The sequence below is a fragment of the Coturnix japonica genome, chromosome 5, assembly GCF_001577835.2.
Source record: "Coturnix japonica isolate 7356 chromosome 5, Coturnix japonica 2.1, whole genome shotgun sequence".
Lineage (NCBI taxonomy): Eukaryota > Metazoa > Chordata > Aves > Galliformes > Phasianidae > Coturnix > Coturnix japonica.
In genome coordinates, this window is record NC_029520.1 from 4,672,259 (window position 1) to 4,686,071 (window position 13,813).

Consider the following 13,813-nt stretch of genomic DNA (forward strand, 5'->3'; position numbering starts at 1 on the left):
TGATGCTTATTTCACAAAGCATGTCTAGTGGATCAGAAAGAAGATTAATCCATATTTGCAGGAGGAGTTCCTTTTATTACTAAAATAATCGTTAGCGTGTTAAGCTATGGGAGCTTCTGCAAATCATGTCTTATACACGCATAGGAGTCACACACATATGTGTGATACACACTCTGCTTGCTAACAACCCTCAGTTCATACGGTAACTAGAAATGGTCTGTGACTTCCATGATGTTTTCCCTCCTGCGTGTTAGGTCAGTGACCTATTTCAGTACGTTGGCAGCAATTCCTGTGTCCCGTGACTTTGTGTTTCACAAAGAAACACTGTGTTTTGTGTTATTTACATTAAAAAGACGAAATATGTAAAACTTGGCCTTTGTTAAAAATCGCTCCATCCCAAGCATTTGAATCGCTTCATGCTTTCAAAAGGCACAATTAAGTATCTAATGAGAACTTCCATTCAAGGTAACACATAATACAAAAAGGGGGGAAAAAAATGTTTGAGACATCAAGGATAATATTTTAAATATATTGGCATAGGAAAGCAGATGTCTTCTTGCTTTATTAAACTGACAGTTCAGTTCTGAAACTTTATTTTGAAAAGATTTAAAAAAAATAATTTGTGTCTTTAGAAATAAAAAAATATAGCAGGCATATCTAAAAAATATAGAAGAGAAAACCTGATTGTTACTACTAATGAAATAGCTGATGACAAAATAGTAGTCTTTTTGATTTTGATCACAAAAAATAAACTGGTAGTGACAGGATATGATGGATAGATTTGACATCCTGGCAAATCACTGTCATTGATTCAATTATTCTAATTCAGAATAAAAGCTGTATACAGTATGTGTTTATGCTACAGTGGAGTTTTTTAAGTGATTGACATTCATCATATTAGTTAGACAGTTTTAAAAGCCGTGTCTTTGTTTTACACGGCGTTGTCAAGAAAAAAAAAATAAAGTAGAACCTGGACTGCATAAGAAAAAAGCAAGGCACTTAACCAACTCTTGGTTCCTAATCCATCAAAATAAGTTAGCATTACTGCATCATATTAACACGTTCTCCGAAGAGTCAATTTCACTCCAGCCATGTAATATACTATTAGAAAGACGAAAATCTGCAGCTGTAATGCAATCTTACAGTTGGGTGGCTTGCAAGTTCGGTGGAGAAGAATATATTACCTTTCAAAATGGAAGGCAGCCTCAGAAGAAACAATGCAAACTACTTTAATTTACAGGTCAGCATTGCTCCGCCACTCTTTTGTTTGATGGTACGTACACAGAGATGCATACAAAACAGCTGCAAGTTCACAACCAGTACATATACGATGGCAAAGGAGCCCAAATTGCTTCTGTGCTCTGTTCTGCTTTATACCAGCATGTTGTGATACTCTTCCCCAAGCTCAAATGCACTCTTCTGGTATTCCGGCATTAATGTAGCTGTCGGCTTGAATTTCAATCTTGAAGTATGTCTGTTGACATAATTTCATAGTGCTGACTTCAATTGTTCAGGATTACTGTTCTGAACTACATAAGGAAATCAATTCTTTTTTTTTTCTTCTACATTTAGTAAACTCCATTCAAGTGCATTTTAATACATGTATTAACCCAAAAGGCAAAACTAATTATCTATAATATATTCCTATAAAAGAAATCCAACCATTCCCAATTACCAGCAGATCAGAATAAAACTTAAATTTACTACTACATATTACATAAAGCACCTGAAGTATTTCCTGAAATTTCCTCATAGTATTTCAGATACAAAAAGGAATGTTTTTTAAAAACAATGAATGTGCAGTTAGACCTTGGAATAACATGTGACAACAAATTGCTTACGCTCATTCATTTACCCCAAGAAACAGTCCATCATATCTCATCAGTCATACAAAATATTAAAGGCACACAGATACAAATTCCATTATGAAAAAAATCCTCTATTTTTATTGTTAAAAAAAAAAAAAGAAATAAAGGTGCAACATTTGTTTTCATATTTGAAGGAAAGGATAAAAACACTGTACATCTCCAGTAGAGCAGAACAATGGCAGGAACCAACATAAAAGAAGCTTTAACCAAAAGCAAAATCCAATCAAGCCCCAAATTAGTACAAAGAAACCAGGACAAAAAATAAAAAATAAAAAAATAAGGCACCATATGATAATGTGTATTTTTAAAGACTGCTGGGTCAAATCATTAAGAAAAATATTTATATAAGTCATTAACACTCATAATTAGAGTGTCATACAAATCTGAGTGGAACTGCTAAGTAGAAATCACTAGAAGTCCAGGTGCTTCTTGCCGATGGCCATAGCACCACATCCTGAGCTCAGCAGTTTGGCGGATTCTGCCAGATCCTGTTTGCTTGAGCGGCTCACTGTGTCTGACAAGTCTGGAGGCAAATGCAGGCGCTGTGGCAGGAGGTTTTCAGGAGGGAGAGAAGAAAGAGAGAGGGAAAACAGGGAGGGGAAAAAAAAACAAGAGTAATTGCAGCAGAATTCATTTTCCATAGCATATTTCAAAATGCACTTTTTCCTTATTCTTTGATGTTTACGCACACAAAAATGTATCCTATCCATGCATGCTTTTAGGCTGACCTGGAAATAGCTTTGTACATTTTCATGTTGTGGGTTTGCAGTGAGTTCCATGAATCAGAATACATGTTATTTTTTTTCCGAGGAATATTTTCTAAATACAATCCACATTTGCTCGAGGTATCTAACCACATCTCCACAATTTTCCCTGGAAAACAAACACTGCAGCATATGCTTTCACTTCCATGTCGTGACAAATATAGACGTAGCTTTACTTCACACACTTGGGCATGCTTTGTGGCAGAGTTTGAAAATAAATGATGCAGTGGACAGAAGATACAGAGGGATCACACTGACTGCAACACCGCTCTGCTAAGTGCTTCATCCTCATGTTGTGCTGACAGCATTTGGTGAAAACTACCAGTGACGGTAGCTGCATTTCCATAAGGCAATCATACATGCTAAACAAGCTCTGCTGTCCCTTCCGAGCTGCAGGAACATGGCATCCATTTTGCTGGTGAGGAAACCGAGGCACAGGTTATGATTGTCCACAAGCATAGAGCTCCTGCATAACAGCCTTTATGGATCAGCTGTGACAAAAATACTCCCACTCTCTCCCTGAGGATTCCTTTATGCTGGAGATAAATAACAGTACGATTTAGCTGTGGTAACATAAGGTGAAAATTAACGGAATATGGAAGCTTTGGTTTGTGAATTACTGTCTGGCTCTTGGACAGTGTGGCGCTGAATGCCAGCAGCTGAGGCTGCTGAGCACCTTCCACACCGCGCAATAATTTATGGCACCGGTATCATGGAAGCAGTGTATTCCTTGAAAGATTTAACAGGCAGAGCCTGAGCTGTACAGCTTTCTGAAGGGAGCAGGGCAACAGTTATGGCTGCAGTGCTCTACTAGGCGGTGCAGAGCATTCTTATGCTGAACTTCTGATGTATTTTTGCTTTTGTCAGAACACAGAAACATACACAGCTGCCCTTCATTTGATACTTTTGCTACTTTTCTCATAGGAAAAAAGGATCTCAACGTATCTACAGGTAAGCCTCAATATCAGGGCTCTTACCCACCACCCTGTTAACTCAGGCTGGCAGGGTACCCTGTACCTGCAAATCCTACTTGTTCCTAATCTTAGGTACAGCCATGGACAGTGACTGTGCTTCACCATTTCCCATTTCTCCATCACTGTTAAGTCCTGTTATGCTGTTCTGGAGCTGAAAAGCTGGTCATGAGGAAAAAAAACACCTCTGCCATATTTACAACCTCTTACTCCATGCTCTGTTTGTACATTAAAGCATATTATGAACAGAAGACAAAGAAGAACATTTCTAAATTTGCAAAGACTCAGACGGGAAAAGTCAAAATGAAGACTGCCCAGGTTGGATGAATTAAGATTTTACAGCTGAATGTGCTATGATACAGCATTTAGTTATATCAACATACACTTCTTTCCTCCCATCTAATTCAGTGAGGAGGATGCACACTGCTCACTTAGGGACCAGCTATTCAGAATTTTGTTTTGGCAGACAAGAAGTAGGAACACAGATACACTGTATTCATTATGGCAAAATTCTTTCCACAGGTCTTGCACTCTCTACAGGCCCAGCTGTCAGGTACTGAACCAAAGGGACAGACCTCCAGCTGTGTGCCTCCCTGCATATGTCATGTTTGTCCTCAGATCAGGTGTGTTCTGACCAATATACAGCATCAGGTTCCTCTGAAAGCAACTGACTACTGTCCTGCCACTAAGATCTGAAACCCAGCACACAAATGTACATCTGAACAAAGCCCCAGTAGGTATCTCAGGATGCAATTCCTTATGTTTTCCGTGCACAGCTTCCAAATATATTAATACGAATAAATGTTTTTAACACTGTAAAAAAGAAAACTACAAGCCTCTGAATGCAGACAATTTGGAAATTCATCACGTGGCATTACAGAGGCATCTGAGGGATGAGCAGCAGCCCTGTAGTTTTGGCAGCACTGCAGGACCTGTGCTCACACAGTAAGTGAGAGCTTGAATAGGCTGTGATCCTTTCTGAGCACCAGCATTACATTGTGGGCAGACACTGTCACAGATATTTGCTGACCACAGAGAGACAGTCGCATTTAAAGTCCCAGTTTTGGACAAAGTGTTTCCTGGTGGACAGACTTCTCTGTTATTTCGGAGGCTCCCTTCCAGTCTCTCTCATTGCTATGAATGGCTTTGCTCACTGAGGCAGACCCAGCTGTCAGTGTCCAGGCCTCCCAGCTGGTTTTCATGAGAAAGCATCCCTCCCCCAGCTACCTGCACCCCAGCCGCTTTCAGCTTTCTGCTCCCAGCCCCTCCATTCGCATTTCAGAGAATCACAGAATCTTTAAGGTTGAAAATGACCACTGTCAACCCACCCATTTCTACCAGTCCTGCCTTTCTCTCACTCCCTTCTGCCCATATTCTACTCCCTGTTCACATTCCTGAAGCCATGGTCCCAGACCACCTGCCCTTGCCTCAGCCCCTCCACCCTGTCCTCCTCTGGGACTGTGTCTGCAGTCCTGAGAGTGCAGCATGACACCATGAGCTCCGTGTTTGAGATGTAGCGGTGACCGGCACAGGGGCATGATACACTGCTGCTTCCCGCTGCTCCCAGGGCAGGTCAGGAGGGCTTTCAGGTAATAAGCACAATTACACAGAACACAGCTAAGCACACAGCTTCAGGGCATGCCTTACGAAAGGAAAACAGCTCAGACAAAACTTATTGCATACTTTGCCTTACTTTGCCTCTGCTCCTCCCTCTCGGCCTGAAGAAAACTTCTAATGACTTCATTTGTTCTCAATGTGGAAAAAAAAGAAAAGTTGAAGAGGAAGATAAGATGTAAAGTGTCAGGCCAGAGGGGACACTGGGCAATCCTTTAGTCCTAGTGAAATGTCCTATTGCACCTCTGTAGTAGAAACAATAATTGGTTCACCAAATTACCTTGCTTTTATTTGTGGAAATATCTGTGAGAGATACAGATTACTTTTATACTAAATATACTAAAATACTCAGAAGTAATTGAAGTGCAAGACATTAAAGAACCAGCAACAGTTCATTGAGGACAACTAAAGTCAAATATTCTTGGAAATTCTTCAAATGGTTAAAAGTATAAGAATATTTAGTAACAATATAGTAACCAAATATTGACAAAGATTAAACTCTGAGTAATTCTTCTTCATATCTTTCCAAAACCATTATTGTATTACAAGTGTAATTCTATAGCAGACAAATAAAATGATAATGCAATAATGATAAAATGAGTGATGCCATCTCATTGAGTCTGATCAGAAAAAGTGGTGGGAGATCTTGAGATAAACTAAAGCAGCTAACCCTGTGATTCTGCTAACACTGACATGAAGATTTTAACAACTGAGTCCAAACTTCTGAAATTGCAACTTTAAACAAATAAATCTTCATAATTCTATTTGGATATCTGACCAAAAAATTGCTTATTAGTCTACTATGGCTACAGTCCTGCCTTGGGGCAGGGAGATGGGTTAATGACCTCTCTAGATCCCTTCCAGTTCCATTTGCTGCAACTCTGTGAAGACTGAAGTCACCAAAGCCTAAGGGATTTGGTGCAGGGGGAAGAGGAGGGTGGGGAGAAGAATTTTAGGAATGCTGGGAAAACGAAAGATGCAGGCTTCAAGTCAAGGAGCTTTATATCCTACCCACTTTTCTTGAAGCAGAAATCTGGCCATTCCATAAAGCCCCCGCAAGAGGAAACAAGCATGCTCAGAGGTACAGCAGTTCATCTGTTATTGCTTCCTTTTATCCCTATGATGCCCATAGTGTGCCCCCACATGTTATGCTTTCTTTTCATGTATTTTTTTACTGACTCACTCATATCAGTCAGTATTTACTTCAACCACCACGGTACCTAGGAAAAGACTTGGCATTTTTGTAGGTGACATGAAAAAGATGGGGTTTAAGAAGCGAGCTGCAGGAGGTTAGCAATGCAGCTTTATAAAACCTCCTCCTTGGAAGAACTGAGTTTCTTACTTGAGAATAATTAAATTGTCGAGTGATCATCACCGTCACCTGTCTAGAGAAAGAATAAGACACCATGGACAGGCTGGGGAGAAGGACATTCCACCTGGAAATGCAAACCAGGAATGCATACTTTAAGGAACGAGGGAGCCTGTGGAGGATGCACAGCCCTGTGCTGCTCCGCTACCAATACTGAGCATGTTACCTGCACTAGCCTCACAAGACTTTGTGTTTCCTGCTTTCCTCACGGGTCACTGCCCAGAATGGGAACCAGCTGTTCTTGTTGGCAAAAACAAATTGCTGTCTTGAGGTTAAATACAGAAGATGTGCAGGTATGAAAATAAATCTCTTCTAGAAAGAAGAGTTTGTTCATATGCTTGACAGGGAGGTTGCTTTATGTTTTGGCTTCCTCCATTGCCAAGTTCCAAATCCAGAGCCACCGGAGATGTGTATCACGGTGAAATGATTCGTATTTTAATATTATATGCAGTCCAATGGGGTGACATACGTTCAATAACAACATTACAATATCACTATGAAAAGACACAAAACTCTTACTAAGGCCACATATTTCACTTCTGAGTTGATGTAAGTTCATTTCCCAGTGGCAAAGCAGAAAGCCCTTCAGTGCTGGGGAAGATACAAACTCTCATTGCAAGTCAGCCCAGTCTAGGCCTGGGTCAAACAGAAATCACAGCGTAGTCCTGGACTGAGGCTACTGCTCGCATCTCACAATCCATGTGCACTTCTATCATGTGGCAAAGATGGAAATAAAATATCATCCAATAACTGCAGTTAGGCATTAGGCAAACTGTGTTAAAACCAGCTGTATGGGAAACTGTAAATCACAGCCTGAACCATCTGAGACAAGTTTCAGGTTAGCTGTGGGAGCACAGGTGAAGGTAGTTCGGCTGTGCTCCTGTAAGGGGTGAAGCTTGACTCCACCTCTACTAGATCCCATTTAAGGGCTGACCACCACCAAGGCAGTTTTTCTTTCTGGAGGCTGCTCTTTTGTGGAGTTCTGGTGACAAGCTTCAACATTTTGCATCTGGACTGAAGGCCTTGGAGTTGGTGAGTTTTTCCTATTGATAATTTCTGGCTATCTATTTATAACTATCCTTGTACTATTTCAACTGTACTATTTTTGTAGTTTTCCAACTGTACACCAGTTTATCAAGAATCTTGCACTACATTTTTTTCTCATTATTTTAATGAAATGAAGAAACAAACTAGCAGATAGCTGTGTTTCTGTTTAGTGGACAAGAACCCATCTTGTTTACAGATATTGACATATGTTACATTGCCATTTAAATATTGCCATTATGTAAGTATTTTCTAAATTGATTTTTTTTAAAGATAAATTACTCTTTAAAAGAGTGTTTTAAACTTTTATGCTTTGCAAGTAACTGTGATTTACATATAACTGATCATGACAATACCTACCCATGTTAAAACAAGCCCACCTATAATATGCATTTCCTATTTCCTTTTTTAAGTTGAAGCATAATTGGGACTGTCAAAATTAATTATTGTTAACATCAGGTGATGAAAGCTTCCAGTAAGAATAGCTGATAAATATACTTGTACTTACATATCCCCATCTGCTTGCTAAAGGACACATTGTTAATATGAAAATAAATTTTATATTTAGGTAATAGCTCTTAATATATCCCAGCACAATTATGAAAGTCTTACTTCCCATCACTTACAGAACATAAGATAAAACAAGAGTAATTCTGAGTTACAGCTTATTTTTAAGGCAGTGATGTTCTGGCTTGGTGTGCTGTAGGTTTCTGATACTTCAGAAAGTATTTAAATAGACTTAAAAGTATCCTGTTAAAACTAAGAACAATGAAACCACTTCCCCTTGTGATGAATTTTGTAAAAGCCATTTTACACTTCAGAATGCTGAATCTCATTCAGTATGTGTCTCTTCAGTGCAGCCTTCTAGCATATGCTCTGTACAGACATACAAGCTGTGCTGACTTGATGGGATGTGCTGTATGGCACTGCTTCTGTTCTCCAACTAGAAATCTATGTGTCCTGTGTCTGGAGTTGAAACTTGATTTCTTTAAAGTGAAAATGTCCTGGAGATCATTTGTAACAAGAAAATACTGTTCTGTATGTGTTTGTGTAAAGTGAATCCCTAGGGGATTCCAGATGCTGAGGAACTTCTGTTAATGCATGAGCAGGCACTGCTGGGTTTTTCTACACATGCAGCATTTGTCAATACTTTACCAACAACACCAGCAACCATCAGCTGTTTGAACAGAATCTGTCATTCCAAAGAAAGACTCTAAGATGTGCTGAAGATGATTTGCCACACATCAAAGAATCGAAGGGAAAGATAAAAATATTACAAGATTTCCGTTCTCTGATGCTTGAGACTGCCAAGCCTCAGTTTAGCAATGGTGCGCTTTAAATTATGCTTACAAGGGACAACCACATTTTATATTACAATTGCACTGTTTGCATGGTGAAGAAGTTCCCCATACCATAAGGGGGCCTGGAATAGTTACTGATGGCTATAGGCAGTCCAGATACTATAGATGTTTGGCTAATTGTCTGATTCCAGACTCAGAGAAATAACATCAGAATTACATACTTAGCACACTATCATAATACTTATTTACCATGCTCTTTTCAAGTGCATACTGAAAGACTGCCTTTGTCCTGAAGAATTTACTGTCTCTATATACAAAGTAGACAGAAAGGAAGAAGTAAAAGCTAAAATATACAGGCAGAATGAAAAACATCATGATATATAAATATTGTATTAATGCCAAAGCTTTTTTCATCATCTAAGTGGGAAAGAAAGACCACATATATTATATCAGAAAAAATATCCTGCATAGAAAGCCAAGTGTAGAAGAACAGGCAGAGGGGAAGAAATGAACTGACAACAGGCGGACGGAATTAATAAAGGGCAAGATAAGCAAGCATTATTTAGACCTGTTATAGTTGTGATTGGAATATATTGTTTAAAAGCTGAAGAGAAACACCATTCTAAATTCAAATAGTAATCTGATAACACATATGTAAAGCATGCAGACTAACATACATCCTTAGATATGTTCTTTTTGCTCAACCTCTCCTCCTGAGCTTATGTAAGTGGGACTGTAATGCAAGTCTGAGTATTTCTTGGGCTCTTAGAATAGTCTGGATAGATGCTAATGTTCATGTCACATTCTCTTCCCTGATGGATTCATTCAATCTCATTGCAGCTGTCTACAAGTCAGCTGTCCAGTCTAACCTATATTATATACTTACTATGAGATGACTCATTCCTGCAAGTGCTTGCCCATCTCTGTTGCTTGTGCAGGAAAGTTGGATGACTAAACCGAATTCTTAGCTTGAAGAGTAAGTAGCTAAGGAGAGGAATTCAATCCTGTGACTACATGAAACTTCTCACTGAGACTGTGACTCTACTCCTCTTTCTTTGAATGACATTGCAGCGTGCCATGAAGTACGGATTTCCTATCACACCACAGATGGCTCACTGGAAACGATCCAGAGCTGCTGGCAAAGTCCGTGCTGCTCTACGAGAACTTGGGTCTCTCTGCTGAAATGCTTGAGAAGTGTTCAAGCTTCCCAACCAAGACTCTGTGTATGCAAACAAAAGCTGTGTGACTGAAGAGAGGGGAGAAATAGCATTCAGAAATGGAAGCATCTGTTCTGTGGAAGCTCAACATATTGCCGTGTCATTGTCAACCTCTAAAATTTCAGCCTGGTTGGTAAAGTAACCAAATATTTGAGTCCTCACCCAAAGCTCTCTGCTAAAAGATGCTGCTATCTATGAAGCTTCTGTCAGTTCAAGAATTTTGGTGTGTTTTAGAAAACTCATTAATACATCAATTTAAAGATTATCCTTTCATCTGAGGGTGTGGAACAATATGAATTAACTGATAACAAGTGCTTTGTCTCTTGGTGAAATTGCCCAGATTTCAGCGCTCTGCAGAGGGTTTGTGCTCTGAGACATGTAACTTGCCCCAGCAAGTCTACATTACAAATGAATCTCAATGCCCAAGTTACCAGCTCAGAAAGGAATGATAACAGAAGTGCAAATGGACTCTGAACTGAAATTTCTGGACAATACACATCGTCTAGAAGCTTCCATCTGATTTTGAGTATTTAGTCTCTACAGATCCTATGAAATCCAGCATTTAAGAAGTGCTTTTCTCAGGAAAGCAGTAGGGAGGAGCTGCTTGGAGGCTCTGGAGCACATTTAGAGCACATTAACAATGCTCATGTTCTACCCTGAAAATACATCAGTTTCTGAAGCTCTGTGTGGAACACAAACAGAACATGCAACCATACCTGCACATGCATGCTTTGCTTCTGACTGTCTATTTCTTACTGGCAATAGCACAGTGGCCAAGGTGTCTGCCTACAAAATCTCTCCAACATAGGCAGTACTGCTCATGCTCAGACAGTGTGAGCATAGAGTTTTACATTACACTACACAATGTAAAACACACAAGCTATGAAAGGCTCTGTTTCAAAGAGAGTAGTGCCACAGGTTTGGCAAGTTTCTGCTTAGGAAGAAGTGTGCAGGGGGTGGTAAACGAGAATGCTAGCTGGGGGTCATTGCTATTTTACGCTGTGAGTAGCCCAGCACTCAGCAGTCAATCTACTTTTTTAGGTCAGCTGGAATTAGAAAATTTCCATTGCTAGGCAGTGCAGCACATCTGCAAAGCATTTCTAGGCTCTCCGAAGTGAGGCATGCGCTGCCCAGAGGAAGATTCATCACAGGCGATCAGCCAGAGCCCATGTCCTCCCTGAGCGGGCAGTGCTTTGGGAACAGGGTATCGCCCTAACTTCATACCCAAACATATTACATGACCAGAATACAGCAATTAGCACATTTGTAAAGCTTCAGGGATAGGAACAATTTAATTGCTTTTTGAAGTAGACTAATTTTCTAGAGCTTTTAATCTTTTTATTTTATTTTGCTTTTCGTGCATAGACAAGTTCTTTGCTACAGGTATTTTCTCAGTCAGCCTGGAAGAAATAGCACGTGAAGAAAAACAGAGATTATTTAAATCTCTTTAAAACAGTGCTAGAGATTAAAAAAAAAAAATAAAAAAAAATAAAAAGGTGTGATGTAAGTGAAAACTTATTGCTAATCCCTGCTTTACAAGTACATGTTACTTACGCAGATAAATGTATTGCTGTTTCATGAAATGCTCTGCATTTAGGAGCCCGGGCTGCCCAGTTTGTTTATGTTTGCAGCTTTTCACAAGCTGAAAACTTCAGCTGTGCGACAGTAAATTCAGCTGTCAGATGCTCCACAGAAAAGTGAAAGCCAGGCCAATAGAAAGAAAAGCAAATCTGCTATCATTGTCTGCTCACACTAAAAATGGGCAGTGATACCAGAAAGGTGCTCAATTCCTGTAACTCCCAGGTGAGATGGAAGAAACTACAGCAATCATATTTTGTTATTTCCTATTTTCAATACTAATTTGTCACGAGTTACCAGGGCTTCAGTTTAAAAGCCGACTTAACGAAACCTTTTAATAATGTTTCTACCAAATAACCTTAGACTTCAAAAGCACACTGAAGTGTAATTTAATATCTGTAGTGTTGGATCAACCTGCTTTGATATGAAAACATCCTGTGGCATATTTTCATTCAGTGATTGATACTGTTTATAGAAAGCCCATGAAAACTGCACCGGTGATCCAGTAGTCACATTAACTACCCTTTGGCAGACTGACCCATTAGGGGAAGTTTGAGCTCAGGATAAGAAGTGGCCGGTGTAGGTTAAAAGACAGGTCACACTAATTGGTTGTGAAATGACTCTCCATACGGGACTGTAGGATCCAGTGTAAAAACAAGTGTATTAAATGTGAATGTTAGAAATTGGTATCTCGTTTAATGCCAGCCTCCTGAAAGTAAAAGAGCTTAAAACAAACATTACAATTTATCTGGGAGTTGGGGGTAGGGTTGAACTTCTAAGCAGATTCCTACGTCAAAGATGTGTTTTGTACAGAAACTATATGTCAAATTATAGTCATTTGCTTTCAGATGTGCCTAGTGGTTACTCAGTTTTGCACTTTTCATGTGTCAGTATTTTTTTCGGTTTACTTCTTTATTCCCTACTACAAGTAAGACTCTTCAGAGCAATAAGATCTTTAAAATCCCCTTAGTGTTTAGAAATGTCAACAATGCAGTCGACTATACTTGATGAATAGGCCAGAGAGAAAAACCTGCCTCAAGTTTTCATCTTGAGAGAAGTAAGGTGCTTTGAAGAGCACTTGATTTGAGATTTAGAAGCCTGCTGCTATTCAGCCAGGCACTCTCGAGAGCTGTTAAGTTCTGACCCATAGCAGGAAAATAGGCTGGAGGGAGGGGAGAGAAACTAGTAAGGAATAGGTTTTGTGCTCCCTTTGTAACTGTTCCTTCTATGTAACGTTTAAACATTCCTTCCTGTAAATAAGTAAATAAACAACTAGGAGACCAGGCATCCTTATCAGACTCTCTTATTGGAATATTTTGAATGTAGCTAAAACTTGCCAGGGGAAACAACCACAGTGCTGGAAAAAGATGAGGATCTGAAGGAAAAAAATATATCTAAATGGTTCTTTCCATTTGAATGGATGGCACTGACATGTTAAAGCTTCGTATTTTTGACAGAAGATGTAGAAAACAAAGAGGTTTTCACTTCAAAATACGCAGTGGAAGAAGATGAAATGGTTTGGTTTGCTGTAATTACAAAAAATATTTTTTTCATCCTTTGCTATCGTTTCCACAGTCTATGTCTAATCTCAAAACCAGACTACAATGAGCTCAGTCAACATCAAAAAGCGATCAGTTTAAAATATCTGCACACCAGTAATAACAGCAATGATAAGATGAAAAGACAGCATGCTAAACTGCAAGTTAATCCTTTTATATGAATGTCTGTTCTTAAATTAGTTTATTGTGCATATACGCATGTTCTCTCACTCAACAGTACTTTAGCTTCATAACTGGCTTCCTTGAGTAAGAACGAACTTAATAAGCTAACAGCAACTGGCCACATTATCTGGACAAACGTCTCATCAGCCTCTTCTGCACTACTTCCTAGATCTCTGAATTTTGTAGGGATGTAAAAGACAAAAAGTAGGTAATTTCTGTGCTGAACAAAAGGATTTTTGAAGTAGTATAAATTACTGGCCTTTCTAATAAGGTTGTATTTCCCAGCAAACCAGGTAATACAATCCAACTCGAGTAATTAATGGTATCCTCCGACAGCTAACAATAATGGCAGTACACAATCCAGTG

At 39.3% G+C, this 13,813-nt stretch overlaps 1 protein-coding gene across 1 annotated transcript in view; it reads right to left on the reverse strand.

Moving 5' to 3' along the window:
• Window positions 1–527: 527 nt before the first annotated feature.
• ELP4 (elongator acetyltransferase complex subunit 4) overlaps window positions 528–13,813 on the reverse strand; it is a 118,372-nt gene continuing 105,086 nt past the window's right edge. The window contains exon 10 of the mRNA XM_015863490.2: window positions 528–2,410. Within this exon, the coding sequence (XP_015718976.1) occupies window positions 2,279–2,410 (132 nt within the window). The 3' untranslated portion in view covers window positions 528–2,278. The remainder of the gene's footprint in view (window positions 2,411–13,813) is intronic.